The 17,138-nt window shown below is 36.0% G+C and overlaps 4 protein-coding genes across 5 annotated transcripts in view; 3 read left to right on the top strand and 1 right to left on the bottom strand.

The window, feature by feature from the left end:
- Nucleotides 1-230: 230 nt before the first annotated feature.
- Nucleotides 231-8,735, top strand: LOC21385921. The gene is made up of 6 exons (XM_024171426.1): nucleotides 231-673; nucleotides 793-986; nucleotides 6,358-6,679; nucleotides 7,268-7,363; nucleotides 7,452-7,547; nucleotides 8,137-8,735. The coding sequence occupies exons 1-6, from the start codon at nucleotides 578-580 to the stop codon at nucleotides 8,170-8,172; spliced, it is 840 nt and encodes a 279-aa protein (XP_024027194.1). The 5' UTR covers nucleotides 231-577; the 3' UTR covers nucleotides 8,173-8,735.
- Nucleotides 954-6,416, top strand: LOC112093296 (putative pentatricopeptide repeat-containing protein At5g08490). The gene is made up of 3 exons (XM_024171425.1): nucleotides 954-986; nucleotides 2,008-4,524; nucleotides 6,358-6,416. The coding sequence occupies exons 2-3, from the start codon at nucleotides 2,131-2,133 to the stop codon at nucleotides 6,370-6,372; spliced, it is 2,409 nt and encodes an 802-aa protein (XP_024027193.1). The 5' UTR covers nucleotides 954-986; nucleotides 2,008-2,130; the 3' UTR covers nucleotides 6,373-6,416.
- Nucleotides 8,736-10,967: 2,232 nt separating the features above from the next.
- Nucleotides 10,968-14,387, top strand: LOC21385920 (E3 ubiquitin-protein ligase SIRP1). Of its 2 annotated transcripts, XM_010106992.2 has the most exons (3): nucleotides 11,379-11,623; nucleotides 12,090-13,301; nucleotides 14,004-14,387. In XM_010106992.2, exon 2 carries the CDS (start codon nucleotides 12,128-12,130, stop codon nucleotides 13,271-13,273), a length of 1,146 nt encoding a protein of 381 aa, XP_010105294.1. In that variant the 5' UTR covers nucleotides 11,379-11,623; nucleotides 12,090-12,127; the 3' UTR covers nucleotides 13,274-13,301; nucleotides 14,004-14,387. The 2 variants fall into 2 exon arrangements, with proteins under 2 accessions (XP_024027195.1, XP_010105294.1); XM_024171427.1 differs by lacking the exons at nucleotides 11,379-11,623; nucleotides 14,004-14,387 and adding an exon at nucleotides 10,968-11,140 and having other exon boundaries at nucleotides 12,090-13,505.
- Nucleotides 14,388-15,094: 707 nt separating this feature from the next.
- Nucleotides 15,095-17,138, bottom strand: part of LOC21385919 (pyruvate kinase, cytosolic isozyme) — a 3,206-nt gene continuing 1,162 nt past the window's right edge. The window contains exons 2-3 of the mRNA XM_010106991.2: nucleotides 16,356-16,817; nucleotides 15,095-16,125 (exon numbers count right to left, since the gene is read on the bottom strand). Coding sequence (XP_010105293.1) covers nucleotides 15,313-16,125; nucleotides 16,356-16,817 — 1,275 coding nt within the window. The 3' untranslated portion in view covers nucleotides 15,095-15,312. The remainder of the gene's footprint in view (nucleotides 16,126-16,355; nucleotides 16,818-17,138) is intronic.

Here is a 17,138-nt window from a genome sequence, read left to right as displayed (position 1 = left end):
GTTTTAATTGTTCACAGGATTTTGTTGGGGTTTATATGATCCCTTACTTTGTATCTTTGATTGTACTTGCCGATTTGGCTGTTTAATTCTAAAGTGATTTTCGTGTTAAAAAAAAAAAGAATAATACTGATATTTTTAAAAAAAAGAAAAAAGAAAAAAGAAAAAAGAGAATGACATAATTATAGGGCGCTTTGGTTTATAGTCAAATTTGAAACAAACTCATAGATAATAATACCCAGAGTAGATGAATAATGTAGCAAGCTTGTTGGTTGTGTTAGAACGGAAAATTCCCCAACAATGAAATGGCAAATGCTGAAATTCCGATAAATTTAGCATATTATTCGTTTCCACCGCAGATCCTGGAAGGAAATTCCTTTTCTTCCCTTTCTTCGTAACTGAGATTCATATTTACACCATTTTCAATTAATTACGCTCGCCATTTCTTTGGAGGAAGAAAAAAAAACCCCCCGAACAAAGGAAAATCGAATTAATTTCTCTTCTAGAGAGAGAGACAGAGGAGGAGAGAGAAAGAAGCAGAGACGACGAAGAAGAAGAAGACGCGGGAGTTTTGGAGCATATGATGCTTTGTGATTCACTGAGCGATCGAATACAGCCATGGCTTCGTGATTACGACAGGCTTCAGTCATTCGCCGTTTTCCTCATTTACATTCAGGTAATTTCCAATTTCTCCATTAATTTTCATCGAGATTTTCTTAGGGTTTTTATTTTTTTTTATTTTTTTGGTTGTTCACGTTTTGCATCTTTGTTTTTCGTTTTATCCATTATTGGCAGATTGGTTGTGCGTTGATCGGTTCACTCGGAGCGTTGTACAATGGCGTTTCGCTGATCAACCTGGCCATTGCTTTGTTCGCTCTCGTCGCCATTGAAAGCAGCAGTCAGAGTCTCGGCCGTACCTACGCAGTTCTTCTCCTCTGCTCAATCCTTCTGGATGTCTTCTGGTTCATTCTCTTCTCCCACGAAATCTGGTGAGTGTTTTAGATTTTTTTTTTTAATTTAGGATTTTTTTTTAAATATTTATTTAATGAGCTTGAATTTATGTGAATATGACTGGATTATTGTGTTTAAAGGTATATGTTTAGGGTTATCAGTGAAAGATTGCTGGGATTAATCAATTTTAATTAAACTAAGCATGTTCATTTGTTAATTAACTACAGTTAGTTATGTCTCTTGGGGTCTTTGAGTCTTGGCAGCTCAGAGTCTCCTGATGATCGTGACAAAAGCATATAATTTCTTTCTTTCTTTGTTTTGTTTTGTTTTCTCTTTTTTTTTTTTTTTTTTTTCCTTGTTCATTCATTCAAAAAATTGTATGTCTTAGTGTAGAATCTCGTTAGACTCGTTGAAGTCGCTTGATATTGAGATCCATTTATTTAAGATGATTCTGGAGAAATAAAAGTGGAGTTTCGCCTCATATCACTGTTTCCATGCTTTTATATTTTTATTTTTAATTGTGTATAGATCAGCACCGTATTTAAGATAGGAAAGAAAGAATTTTCCAAGTAATTATGATGGTGATGTATTTGTTTTTAATATTAGTTAAGATAAGATGACTTGCGTTGGTGATCTTTACAATAAAAAGCATCAACTACTTGCTTTCCTCTCTTGCAAACGGATACTTTTACATGTTACCTAAACACTTTCCTTCCTATTTACTCTCCTATAAACATCATCGTTAAGCTCTTCCAATAGATTGAGTGGTTTCATTTATTTGAACTTGGTTTCTTGCTTCTTCTTTTTCCTTTTGTCTTCACGTATCCAAGCTGTTTGTGGTAGTGCCAAAGAAAAGGGACACCTCTATGTTTACTTCAAAATTCTCTTTGATAAATGTTATTTGCTAAAACAATATATCATTTGTTCCAATTCTCCATCAGAAACGAGGGGTGGACTGATAATTTGGGCGTTGCATTAGTGGCTGTCTTTTGTCAGTGTTTTCAACATGTTTTCCATGCAGATGTTGTATACCATAACTAAAGAATCTTACTTCTGTAGTCAGCCATTATGACATGGAAAATTCTAAGCATGTTGATACCAATGACACGCTGTCTACTTATGCACAACTTCTTGTAAAGTGCACAAGAGATACTTTTGGATGTGCTTCCGCCTGATTCCAAGATGTGGGGTGCTAAAATCAGGAGCTATTCTGTTGACACTAGGCATAATGAAGCTCTATCCCTTTTCCTTGGAAATTTACGATGCTCGCTTGGATTTAAACCTGATCACTTAGTACTTTCAGCCATTCTCAAATCTTGTGCTGCTTTGTTTGCCATCAACTTTGGGAAGGCTCTTCATGGTTATGTTGTCAAGCAAGGCCATGTGTCCTGCCGGTTTGTATCAAAAGCACTGCTTAACATGTATGCCAAATGTGGCAAGCTGGATGATTGCAAAAGGCTATTTGGTCACATGGGCTACCAAGATCCAGTCGTCTGGAATATTGTCCTCTCTGGGTTTTCAGGGTCTCGAATGTACAGTAATGAGGTGATGAAGTTGTTCTGTGCAATGCATTTAGGTGGTGAGGTGAAGCCCAACCCTATTACTTTTGCTACTGTCTTGCCAGTGTCTGCTCGATTGGGAGATTTGATTGCAGGAAAATGTGTGCACTCTTATGTGATCAAATCTGGATTTGAAGAAAACAACCTCGTAGGAAATGCTTTAGTATCAATGTACTCAAAATGTGGGCTAGTTTTGTATGATGCATATGCTGCATTTAAAAGCATTAAGCAAAAAGATGTTGTTTCATGGAATGCGATCATTGCAGGTTTTTCTGAGAATGGTTTTATTAACAAGGCTTTCAAATTATTTAGGTGGATGTTGAAAGGACCAACTGAACCAAATGGTGTGACTATTGCAACTATCTTGCCCACTTGCGCTTTGTTAGATAAAAATGTTGCATACTGCTGTGGGAAAAAGATCCATTGTTATGTGCTACAGAGGACTGAATTGGCCGATGATGTGTTTGTGTGCAATTCTTTGGTAAGCTTCTATCTAAGACTTGGAAAGATGAAAGAAGCTGAATGCTTGTTCCAGAGGATGAAATCAAGAGATTTGGTTTCATGGAATGCAATTATTGCAGGGTATACATCAAATGGTGAGTGGTTAAAAGCATTAGATCTGTTTCATAGGCTACTATCAGTATGCGAAATTGGGCCAGACTCGGTAAACTTAAGAACCCTGCATGTAGGGAAAAGTATCCATGGCTATATTTTTCGACATCCTGCCCTAAATGAGGACACGATTGTGGGAAATGCCATGATTAGTTTCTACGCAAAATGCAACAGTGTAGCTGCGGCATTTAGAATTTTTTCAATGATGTCTAAGCGAGATTTGATATCGTGGAATTCCATGCTTGATGCCTTTGCAGAGAGTGGATATGACACTGCGTTTCTGAACCTATTAGCAAAAATGTTTGAGGAAGGAGGTAGGCCAGACCCCATTACCATCTTAACGATAGTTCATTTTTGTGTTAGTGTTTTGGCAGTGGAGAAGGTTAAAGAAGTTCATGGCTATTCAATTAGGTCTGGTTTTTTGCTTGATGATGTTGAGCCTACTATTGGAAATGCAATACTTGATGCTTATGCTAAATGTGGTGTCGTGGAATACGCTAGTAAAACTTTTCAGACTTTATCATATAGAAGGAATTTGGTAACATGCAATTCAATGATCTCAGGTTATGTAAACTGTGGGTCACATGAAGATGCATATATGATATTTAACAACATGTCTGAAAGAGATCTCACAACTTGGAACCTAATGGTTCGAGTTTATGTTGAAAATGATTGTCTTGATCAAGCTCTTCATTTGTTCCATGAGTTACAAGCTCTAGGAGTGAGGCCTGACGCTATGACTATTATGAGCCTAATTCCCATATGCGCTCAAATGGCCTCAGTCTACCTTCTGAGGCAGTGTCATGGATATGTGGTCAGGGCTTGTTTTGATGATGTTCGCTTGAATGGAGCTCTTTTGGATGTGTATGCAAAATGTGGTGCTATAGACTCTGCTTATATGATCTATCAGTCAAACCACAATAAGGACTTGGTCATGTTCACTTCGATGGTTGGTGGATTCGCAATGCATGGTATGGGAAAAGAAGCACTTGGAATCTTCTCCCATATGCTAGAGATGGGTCTAAAGCCAGATCATGTTATCATTACTGCTGTTCTATCTGCTTGCAGTCACGCAGGACTTATGAGTGAAGGGTTAGAGACATTTTATTCGATAGAGAAGGTTCATGGTATCAAACCCACCATGGAGCAATATGCCTGTGTGGTGGATCTACTAGCTCGAGGTGGCCAAATTGATGATGCATTTTCTTTTGTGCAGAGCATGCCTATTGGTGCTAATGCAAACATATGGGGAACATTGCTTGGTGCTTGTAGGAGGCATCAGAAGGTGGAATTGGGACGAATTGTGGCAGATCATCTGTTTCAAGTTGAAGCTGACAATATAGGGAACTATGTGGTGATGTCAAACCTATATGCATCAGAGGCTAGATGGGATGGAGTGGCAGAGGTAAGAAAGCTTATGAGGACTAGAGAACTTAAAAAGCCAGCCGGATGCAGTTGGATTGAAATAGAGAGGATCAAGAATTCCTTTATAGCTGGAGATTCTTCTCACCCAGAAAGAAGCATTATTTATAGCACGCTTAATACGTTGGATCAACAAATAAAGAACCAGCTTAGTTATGACTTGGTAAATGCTTAGAGGTTTTGGTTTTTGGACAAAGTATTTATTCAGAAAATGATTTCAAACTTAATCACCTAAAATCTTTAGAATGTGACTGCTGGAAAAAAAAAAATTGAAAAAATAGAATCTGTCTGCATGGGTATGTTATGTAGACATGTACTCATGACCAACCTTGATGGGTGGATCTCTTTGCCAAAAATAATTGTTGAGTCTCTCATTTGCTACAACTTGTGGTCCATGGATCATTACTCTGTGAAAACAGAACCTCTTTTATCAATCCAGTCTGAGTATGCTTCTGGAGTATGATGATTTTAATCGATTCTTTATCTTTTATCACTTTTGTTTATGCCCCATTTTACGTTCAGAATATCGAGGCGCTACTGCAGTTCTTGATTCTGTTGTGAAGTTCTCTTCTAAACCTTCACTGAAGGTTTATTTATTTATTTATTATTTATTTTTTTTAATAAAGAGAATATTTTGTTGATTAAAGTCCCGGCTTTTGTTTGAGGTAAATCTTAGACTTCTATTGTCTACTGACCTCCTGAACTTGCATGTTGCTATGTCCACGTCTGGTGTTCAATATAATACACACACACATTCTCTCTTTCTTTCTTTGTTCTTCTTCTTCTTCTCTCTCTCTCTTTTTAATACTTTTGTCTCTTTCCTTTGAATATTTGGATTATCTGAGTCATTGTTTGGTGATCATATAAAGAAGGTTTCAGTCATTTGTTTCAATCAAAGATATGAATGTCTTGATTTTCTACCGAAGACCTTTATATATTGTTTGTGAAATACGCAGTCAGGAGAGGCTGAGTGAAATGGGTTCCTTTCATTGACAGTAGTTGCAATTTAGATGGTTCTACTTTCCCTCCAATATTCTACATCCTCTTCAAACTGAGCTTGTGCACACATGTTATTTTATTTTATTTTATTTTATTTTCGAATCATTAATCATCTAGCCACATCTTGGCCACTTGTGATCTATATTGTCTCCAGTTTGGTGTACAGCATACTTGCTTCTCCTGAGGTCTTGCTTAAAACTTGTAGCTGCAAGTTAATAAAGTTTCCATAAAAGCTCTGACTTTGAATCGCTGCTGCAATACTTACGAATACTATTTGTAAAAGTTGCTGATATTGGATTTTCCTGATTGTGTTTGATAATACTCTTTTCTCTGACATCTATGATTTCACCATTGAATATGCGACTGGAATTCTGTTTCTGTGTGGGCTATTGAGAATAATGTTTCATAATATTTTTCTCCTTGATGCCATGGTCACGTGCATGCATTCCAGTGGAATTTGTCATTTGCCAGACTTTTTAGGTCTGGTTGCCCTTGGATTTGCGATGGACATTTACATTGACTAGTTTGTGACAAAAGTCTGAGCAAATAATGCTTTTTTTATTTTATTTTAATTAATTGACTAAAATTGATGATAATGAAGTAAGCTTTTGCATGCACATGCATGTAGACATATCTACACATCACACAAACATGCTAGTAGCTTACACTCCTCAAATTAAAATGAAAAAGATGCATATTTTTATTAAACCCTCTTTCTTCCTTGTAGCACAATTTTCTGTTAGGTATTTACTTCTGAGGAAATGGTTATAATCGTGCTTTATAAATATTTTATGGAAAGTATTATTTGTGCATGCAGGAACATTTCTTCTGAGAAATATGGAACATTTTTTATCTTTTCAGTGAAACTCACCCTGGCAATGCAAATTATTGGCTTTTCTGTGAGATTATCGTCATCACTGTTATGGATTCAGATATACAGGTTGGGGGCTTCGTATTTAGATACACCAGTTCCAGGAGAAACCGATTCTGATTTAAGAACCAGTTTTTTGAGTCCTCCCACTCCTGCTGCAGCAAGGCAGTCCTCAGGTTCTGATGAGGTTTTAGGGGGCTCTATTTATGATCCAGCTTATTATTCATCCCTATTTGAAGATGGTCGGGAGAATAAATTTGCAATTCGGGTATTGTATCTGACTTAGAGTTGTGGTTCTATACACTTAATATTCTCTTGAATGCAGTTAAATATTTCCTTTGTTATATTGTATAGGAGTGTTTGACCTCATTTTATACACATGATACTAGAAATTTAATTAGTTCCTACCATTAACATTTCTCTTTGCTTTCTGGTTCCCCCCACTTTAAGAAGGACAAGAAACCTTTTGTCATTTTCTTGCTGTGGCCTATGCTTTTATTGAGTCTTTGCTCTATGCTGTTTGGCGTTATGAAATTTTGAAACTTTTGTTTGTAAGATGTGATTTTTTGTTCCTCTTAATTTGGTTTTTTTTTTTTTTTTTTTGTTTGGATTAATTTAGTGAGGTAGATATGCTGCTGCTGAATCCTATCCCGATGTCATTTTGAAGCTGCATCATAAGTGCTAGTCCACATTCCACTATTTGTCTTGATTTGTACTAATAAAATGCTTTTGGACATTTATGCTGGCTAACATTTGCAGTTTTTTGTATGTCTTGAAATATTACTATTTCTTAGACATGAGAGCAAAGATGGTGTGTTTGATTGTAACCAGTTTGCATCTGCTATTACTCTTGTAGGGTCAGAATCATGCCATTGATAGTCCTGGATCCACTTCTACTGCTGATATTTCTCCGCTGAAGCTATCCTTAGGCAGATCTTTTAAGAGTGTAGATGTAAGTTTCTCAAAATATATCTCAACATTTAAGTTAACTTTGAGTGACATAACAGTTTGTATGCCTACTTCTGCTGTTACTTTTGTAGGGTCATCATTATGCCATAGGTGGCAATGGATCTACTGCTAGTGCCGATGCTTCTCCACTGAAGCTGTCCATAGGCAGGTCTTTTCAGTCTGTAGATGTAAGTTTCTCGGGTGTACCTCTACCTTTTAACTTAACTTCGAGCCAGATGATCAATTTGTATGGTTAAATCATGATAAACTTTCCGTATCATTTTATGGTGTGTTAGTGCAGTTTCCTCATCGTCTTATGGTTAACTAAAAGGATATCTTCCAGGAACTTGTGGTGTATTTATTTTTGTTTTAGAGTTGACTTCAGTATCAAATAAAGTGGCAATATTTGCAATTGAGGCAATTCAAATGAGTTTTCCCTATAATGTTTGTGATACTCGAAATAAGTCTTTTATTCAAATGAGATTTCGTAATATTCTGTAAAAGGACACCAAAAAATTTCTTCCTTGCACTTCCATAAATTTTAAAAGCTGAACTACCAGGAAGTTCATTTATTTAGGTCACTGGTGCAATGTATTTCGAAGCGGAAAATACCGCTCATGCCAAGATAATATGTTGGTTGGATAACTTCAATTTTTCAAGTCATTGCATCCACTTCCATGCACATTGTTTGTTGAATGTGTTCTTCTTGCTTGAGCTAACAAGATATTTATTTGTCGGTAGGATAACTTCGGTTTTAATTGATTTTCGTTGCCGCAGGAGGAGAATACAGGTGGCAGCTTCAGCCATTTCTAATTTGAGCATGGCAATTGGCGATTTTTTCTTTTTTTTTTTTTCCGTTTCCCCCGAGTATGTCGCTCTCCATACTCATCGCTTTTGAGGTTTGTTTGCTTCACACAATGCGGCCGGGACGGTATGGGAGTGGGCTATGACGCTATGTACAGTTACCGAGTTACAGGTTATATTAAGCAATTTAAATTTTTTTTTTCTTCCCAGGATAGGAAAGCTGCCAATCACGGCACATGAGAAAGGAGACCACATGATTGATTTATTTAGTAATATTCTATAAGGAAAACAATATTGTTAAAAGGATTTACCGTCAGTGATATTTCAGTTGAGATTTTGACAGTTATCCCAAGCCTAATGAGTCCAACACTCTTGCGTTTAGATTGTCAAGAAGCGGACTGGGCATGTAAACTTAGCAGTGAGTCTGCTTGTACAAAGCAATGCACTTTTAATGGGTCGGACTCCGAGCCCATCGGGCTCTTAACATTTGGGGTAGGAATGGGCCTATCTGTATCATGGCCTTGCACAGTAAGCTTTTTTTTATTTTTTTTAAATGGCATATTCAACGTTTATGGAACTACCTAGCATTCTTTAGCAAAACCGAACACTTTTTTTAGCCATCTCTTCTAAGCTTTGTAATTAGAACATTGGTTAACCAAAAGATCTTCCCCTATGCACTAAAACAATCACCAAACAATAAGAGATCATTCGACAAATGGATCAAAAGAATCTCTCAGTACTTTTTTGTTTCCCTTGCTGAGAAAAAAGAATCGAAAACTATAATAAAATTGAGGAAACGAGATTTGGTGAGCGCTTTGTACTATGCAATGAATCAAAGTTGTGACTTGTGAGCCAACTGAAAAAGGACAGTTTTGGAAATGTGGAATGACGGACATTAGAAAAGAAAAGAGAAGCTGCTTAGTCCACGCAATAGTGGACTTGTGGCTGAGGAGGGCTTCCCTCAATGACACGCTTACGGGGTTATTTTCTGTATTCGTCTCTGATTTTGAATTATAATTTATTTTTTATAGTGCTTTTTTCTCACAAAAAAACACACATAAAACGATAATAGTTTGGAATTATGGTTCTGAATCTATAAACTAAACGTAAATTAATTAGTAAAGAAGAAAAAGAAAAGAAAAAAAAAAGTGAGACTTAAATTGGATTTGGGGCCGACTGGCAAGTCTAGTTACCTTAGATTCCATCTCTATGCTATGAAAAGCAAAACATCATAGTTTGGAACGATTATCTTTGTTATTATTGCTTTTGTCACATTATTCATCGGCCATTAGTTCTTTCTTTTTTCTCTCACTATTTTTCAATTTTTTAAAATTATAGCAATTTAAAACAAAAATAAATTAGAAATTCACTATAAAAGACTTCTAAACATATGCACACCAAATCTTGGTAATAATGCATCAAAATAACTAATTATATTTTGAAAATTTATTTTATACATATTTATTTACATAATATATATTTATATTAATATTAGGACAGAAGGTGGGGAGTACTTCTTCCCTCCTTACTCCACTGCAACTCTGGGACTAGCTTTTATTCTCATCCCATCTTCATCCTCAATTATCGTCCCCATCCGCACCCTTTTCGGAGGCTCATCCCCATTAAATATATTCAATTTTTTTTTTTAACAATCATGTTCTGATATGTAAATTACAAAGGGCTTATTTAGATTGACTTAAAAAAAACTACTTTTAACTTATTTAGTTTAAAAGTTGTTTTTAAACTTATTTGAATGAACATCTTAAAGTGTTTTGACTTTTTAAGCACTTTTGGAGCAAGACATAGTGTTTATGAAAAGTTTTTTTATTTATATTTTTAATCTTTTATTTGTAAATAACATATTAAATAGTTCATCTATATCCTTTTATTACATTACTTTTTATAAAAATACGTGTTTTTGACTTTTTTATTCAAACATGTTCAAAAACTCTTCTTAGATATAAAAACACTTTTTTCAAACACTATCCAAACACTAATAAAAAAACCTCTAACTTATACTTAGCTTTTTTTACCACTTAAAAATACAAACCATCCAAAACGGGTCCAAAATTAATCCTTCTAAGACAAAGAGTGCGTTTGAAACTCGTTCTAAAATGATTTTATTTTTTGTATGAAATGAAAATGAAAATGTTTTCAATCTTAGACATAAATCATTTTTAAAAATGCGTTTGGTAGTTTTATCAATAGATTATTTTCAGTATAAAAAAACTCATTAATATCTCTCTTTCTCTCTGCTCGAGAGAGGAGAAAACGAAAACAAAAAATGAAAAATGACTAAAAATCATTTTTCATTTCTCTTTCATTTTACACTAAATCAAAAAATTATTTTTATTTTTATTTTTTATTTTTATTACGCCAAACACTATTTAAAAAACGTTTTTATTTTTTTTTAAATATAAAAAATAAAAATGAGATCAATTTTAAACACGACCAAAGTTTCACATGCTCTTTTTCTTAAAGAATTGGAAAAACGTGTGTGGTGGCTTCAAGTATATATGATTGTGATTATGCAGGGGTGAGGTTGCTGTCTGACTTTTGGATTTTGGGAACAAAAGAAATGAATCAATATTGCCAGCACAAACGCGTCTTCAATAAAGAATAACAAAAAATATAGCCAAAAAAATAAAAAAAAAATCAAAATGTTGCATATACAGCCAAAACAAAAGAATTAGCAAGGAAATTACAGTGTCACAGTACGTAAAAGCAATTAAAATAAGAAGGAGGAAAAAAAAAAGAAAAAAAAGGAAAATTGAGACTTAGAAGGATGAAAAATAGAAAATATCAAATAAAGGCAAAACAGAAAAAACAAAGTTGGAAAGGATGGTTTGGTTGGCAACCCTGTGGTGGTGACCAGAATTCCATGTTTCCTTCGTCTAAAATTTCCAAAATAAAAAGAAAAAGGGAAAATTTACAATCTAATTCCAAGGCTGAGCAAAGGATTTTCTCAAATTACTTGGTGGGTTTCTCATAATTTGGTCTCTTCAACTTTTTCAATCTTTCCTGATAATTCTTTCAAATTTTTAATTAATTATTTTCATTCTTTTTTTTTTTTTTTGAATTTTTGCTTTTGCGTGTCAATGCGTTCTTCCTCTGAAATGCGATTTATAAATAAAATATTGATAACAATAAAAAAAAGAATAGGGTAATTATTTATTTATTTGTTTTTTTAAAGAGAGAAAAAAAAAATTCAACGGAGTAGAATATCCTGAGGCGTATTTGTGTTTTTGCTGTTGTTGTGATGTGATGTCATAGTTATATGCGTTTTTTTTTTTGGTAGAAAGTCATAGTTATATACGATTGGTTTTTGCTGAATCTAGATTCTTCTTTTCTTCATTTACAAAAATCCGTCTCAAAATGATTTTCTCCCACACATATATCAATCGTTCGGCTCAAAAACCCTGAAATTCTCTGCTGTTCAGGCCTCAATAATTCAATTTCGGTAAGATTCATAATCAATTTTCCTCTCTCTATTTTTTTTTTTTTTTTTTTTTTTTTTTTTATTTTTTCTCTCTTTTTTTTTTTTTTTTTTTTTTTTTTTTTTTTTTTTTTTTTTACTTTTTGTTCATGTGATCCAGAATAAATTTGGGATTTTCCTTCGTTTTTTCTTTTTTTTTTTTTCCTGGATGAGGAATTTTCAATTCCTTATCAGAATTTTTCTTTCTGGATTCGTAATCCCAGCTCGTCTGTGGAAGATTTGGACCTGAAAATTACTTCCCGAGAATCGTTTAGGCTTTTCTTTTTCGTTTTTATTCCAATTTTTTGTCTCTGCTGATTGTTGTTCTGGCTTAGATCTGCAACAGGGGTTTGCTAATTCTTCTGATTCCTTTTCCGTTGAGCAATTAATTGTGTGTGAATTTTTCTTTTTTGGGTTTGATTCGCTCAATTCTGGGGTTTTGTTGTGACAGAGTGATCGAAAAGAAGGAGAGAGAGAGTAGAGAAAAATATGGAAGAAACAATTGCTTCAAGGTATTGGTGCCACATGTGCAGCCAAGAAGTGAATCCGATCATGGAGGTTGAGATCAAATGCCCCTTTTGCCAGAGCGGATTCGTTGAAGAAATGAGCAGCATTGATAGTAGTAACAACAACCCCAATCCGGAGGGTGGTCGCAATGCAGATTTTTCCGACTCTGATTTCGGATCTGATCGCGCCCTTTCGCTCTGGGCCCCAATCCTTCTCGGCATGATGGGTCATCCCCGTCGCCGGAGGAGATTTAGGCGGCTAGATTTTGACGACTACGACGACCATGATGTTGTGGATGATGGGGAGAGTGAGGATCATGGTGGAGAGACTGAGTTGGATAGAGAACTTGAGTCCATTATAAGGAGGAGGAGGAGAAGCTCAGCTACAATTCTGCAACTTCTCCAAGGGATTCGAGCGGGATTGGCTTCAGAATCACAGAATTCGGAGAGTTTTAGGGACGGAGATAGGGAGAGAGATGAAAGGGAGAGAGTAATTCTGATCAACCCTTTTAACCAGACAGTCCTTGTTCAGGGTCAGAATGAGAATCAGAACCCAATTGGTTCATTGGGTGATTACTTTATTGGACCTGGTTTGGATATGTTGCTGCAACATCTGGCTGAGAATGATCCTAATCGTTACGGGACTCCACCAGCGCAGAAGGAGGCTGTTGAGGCGCTGCCCACCGTGGCTATCAAGGAGAATCTGCAGTGCTCGGTGTGCTTGGATGATTTTGAGATTGGTGCTGATGCAAAGGAGATGCCTTGCAAGCATAAGTTCCATAATGGTTGTATTCTGCCATGGCTTGAACTTCATAGCTCGTGCCCGGTTTGCCGGTTTCAGTTGCCATCCAATGAGTCCAAACGCGATTCTGATGGTACGAGGAATGCGAATGTGGAAAGGGCAATGAATATGATTAGCAGTGAAAACAATAGTTCTGCTAATGGTGGGGATGAGGGTGATGGAGATGGTAGAAATGGAAGTGGGAGAAGGTTTTCGTTTCCATGGCCTTTTAGTGGTTTGTTTTCTTCCTCGGGATCGCAATCTAGTGGTGGAAATTCATCTTCTTCGTCAAATGCATCGGGAACTAGTGGTAGTGGAAGTTCTTCTTCTCAAGCAAATGAGAATTGAGTGAACATTGGTTGGGTTATTGCATCAGGTTCTTGTTCATTAAGCTTGCTTGCCTCTATCTTGCTTGTTGTACATAGTTGTCTTACTTTACTGAGTTTGAAACTCGCAAGTTTAAAATTGTGTTTGTACGTGTTGGTCTTTTGTAGATTTTTTTTTTCTTTTTGCCGTTTTTACAGAATACTTTTGGTTTATTTTTATAAATGCCCTTCCAATTATGTACTCTGTTTCAAAATATCCTTTAATTTTCTAAAATCATTCATTATGCCCCTTAATATATAGAAAACAGTTCAAAATGTCTATTCTGTCAAAATCCATCTATAATTCTAACGGATTGCTGACTAAAGCTTTTTAATTAAAATTAGTTATATAAAAATAATTAATATTAAAAAACAATAAAAAAGGAATTAAAGGAAAAACCCAATATCCATAGCAGAAAAAACCTAATATCTGTTGCGCCGTGTTAGCATAATCCGTTAGTGTTATAGACAGGGAAGGAGTATTTTGAACTGTTTTTTATAGATCAGGGGTGTAAATGAATCGTTTTGAAAAATTAGAGGTATTTTGAAATAAGGTACATAATTTAGAGGGATTTATGAAAATAATCCAATACTTTTCTGCTCGTTATGTACAAAAATTCAATTCCAAATATGTGTTGCTGCCCTTTCAGAAATTTGATGGAAGAAGTATTTTTCATTTTGTCTGAATTCTGAATTTTGTGTTTTGGTATTAGGAGGTGGGGCCCAGTTGTTGGAGCAAAACCTTATGATATTTAATATGGAGATGGACTTTTTGAGAAAAATCCCACGTGGGATCTTGAGTCATTGCATGAATCCCGTGGGTAACGAGATAGAAACTTCTCGTGCCCACTATCAATGACTTGGAAATATGTTTTGATATATTAGTCCTCTAAAAGATGCCCAACTAATGGAAATGGACTATCCCACAAGAGAATAATATAAATGTAACATGGGATGATATTGGACGGATAACTCGAGTTTGAGAGGGTATAGATGAGACAAATTGCAGGCCCCTTTTTTATTTTTTTTGCTTAAATCATACGCTGCACCCCATGTGAATTGTCTACTTTTCAATTTACTTTTGATTGGTCTTAAGATTTCTCGGTGTATGTTGATCTGTCCAATGTTGATTACATAATCCTTTTTCCAATGAGCATTATGTATGTATGCATGATCCTGTTCTAGCCTCTGGGTGGCAAAAAGGACAATTTCCCATGTTCCAGATGCTTTGAATTGTTAGCCTTTCATTTGTTGGATCTCCTCGCAAAGTTTTGAAGAGCTGAAGGGATTTTCATCATCATTATTATTATTATTGACTTAGGGTTTGCCGAAGATGAATTACACAACACAACAGAAAATTTGAGTTTATACAACGGAATAGTAAAAGGGCAACATTTTGACTTTTCGAAGAAGCACCAAGTTTTCTTAAAATTGTTTGTTGACTGCTTCTTAGTCGCCTGCTTGTTTCTGACCCAGTTTCTCCCCATAGGTGAGATGCAGTTTCAGATAATTTGGCGCCTTCATAAAGAATCAGATTACAAAGTTTCAATAGTTATGTATACATTCTGCCTGCAAAATAGGAAATTTTTGAAAGGAAAATAATAAAAGCTTTTCCTCTGGTTATGCAACTTTTTCCAGCAAAAAAAAAAAAAAAAAAAAAAAAAAATCTTTAAGCTTTGTTTCAACACGGCAAAAGGACATAAAAACCAACCAGAAAATAGAGATATTAGGATACGTGATTCAAGCAGAAAATGACAATCCCACCAGGCAACGCACAAAACAATTTCTAATAAAATCCAAAAAATTTGAGAAAATATTTTAATAATTCAGCTAAGTTAGATAGGACTTGGGAGTATATAAAAATGGTAGGTAATGTGTTTCTATCCCGAAACACAACGTAGTAGCAAAATTATCTGAGGGTGTATCACAACCCCAGCCAAAACAATAACAAAGACCTTTTTCCTTTGGCAAAAACAAAAAACATGGAAAAAGAGAATTCAAAAATTTAAGTGTATCTGATAATCACTTGACAGTCAAGATCTTGATGACAGAGGCAGTTCCATCACGGTGAAGAGCCACAACAGAATCTCCACTCTTGCAGAGGCCCCTCGACTTGGCATGTTGAATGGCAGATTCGAGAGATTCTTCGGTAGTCTCAGCATGAGAGGCCCTTGCAGATCCTGCACTTAAAACCGGAACCAACCCTCGGAAAATCAGGCTATGCCTTGCTGGGGATTCATCACTGCATGACCAATCAAAGCAATCGGTCTTGATCTCAGGGACGACAATAGACAAAATGGGCATGCCTGGCCTGTACTTGGCCACCAGTTTTGCAGTACTTCCTCCCCTGGTTAATACTAGTATAAGAGTTGCTTTTGATGAGTTGGCCATCTTCACAGCAGAGGAAGCCAAGCTTTCCAAAGGACTCATTGGCACTGGTGAGTGTTCCATAATCCTCTTAAAGACATCCCCATAATCAATGGTGCTCTCAGCTTCTACGCATATTTTAGCCATGGTTCGAACTGCGAGTTCAGGGTAGGCTCCAGCAGCCGTTTCACCACTTAGCATGACACAGTCAGTACCATCAAGAACGGCATTTGCAACATCAGTGGCTTCGGCTCTAGTTGGTCGGGGTGACTTGATCATGGACTCCAACATCTGTGTTGCTGTAACAACAGGTTTTCCTTGGATGTTGCACTTGTAGATCATCACCTTCTGTGCAAGAAAGATCTTCTCAATGGGGATTTCCATTCCGAGATCACCTCGTGCCACCATAAATGCATCTGACTTTGCAAGGATGTCATCAAAATTAGCCACACCTTCTTGATTCTCAACCTACAATCAATTCCAAAGGAAACAACCCAGTTAAGAAACCAATTAATTGAAACTTGAAAGTGACTTGTCAAGAGCATTACATTTGCAAAAGCTGCAAAAGTTTCAAAAATATTGAGAGCAATCTCTCATAACAAGTTACTCTTCTGAACGCCTACCCTAGTTTCTGTTCAATCAACAGCTGCACGAAATCATGCATAAATTAATTCAATTTCTTGGGAAACAATTAGTACCTTGGACATGAGAAGGATCTTCTTGGCGTTCTTCCCAAGTAGCTTCCTGACCTCTACCAGGTCAGAACCTTTCCTTACAAAAGACAGAGCAATCATATCAATCTTATTTGGAACACCCCATTGCAGAATATCTTCCTTGTCTTTCTCCGTCAAGGTTGGGAGGTCCACTATAACCCCTGGGAGATTAACATTCTTTCTCTCACCAAGAACAGCGGAGTTCTCACATCGGCACCTAACCAACCCCTTTTCCACATCGCAACTTAAAACTGTAAATGAGATGGTACCATCAGCACAAAGTATCACCATCCCTGGCTTGACATCCACAGCCAACTTTTTATAGCTCATGCAGATCATGTTCTCATCACCCTTTATGCTATAGTCAGTGGATATGGTGATTTCCTGACCTTGCTTCAGTTGGATGGGTTTCCCATCTTTCAAAAATCCAGTTCGAATCTCCGGACCCTATAACATTGCATGAGACAATGGAATCAAGAATTATGAGGTCCTTAACAGCATCTAAAATCTTTGCAGCCAAAATAGGCTATTATGAGAAATAAAGAGGGAAAACTATGAAAACATGTAAAGTAGATAAGAGATACCGAAAATCAACAAATCAATTTCACTTGAAATTATTCCTCCTTTGCCAATAAATAAACTCATCATGACCAAAAACTTAGGGACATAACTTGGAGTTCAAATTGAAAACTTAATCGTGAAAAATCAGATTTTACCACGGGAAATCAGACTAAACCATTTCACTCAATACTCTTGTTCCTTTCCCTA

The sequence above is a fragment of the Morus notabilis genome, unplaced genomic scaffold, assembly GCF_000414095.1.
Source record: "Morus notabilis unplaced genomic scaffold, ASM41409v2 Scaffold534, whole genome shotgun sequence".
In the NCBI taxonomy this organism is placed as follows: domain Eukaryota; kingdom Viridiplantae; phylum Streptophyta; class Magnoliopsida; order Rosales; family Moraceae; genus Morus; species Morus notabilis.
Note: the sequence above shows the minus strand (reverse complement) of the source record. Positions and strands in the feature narration are given on the sequence as shown.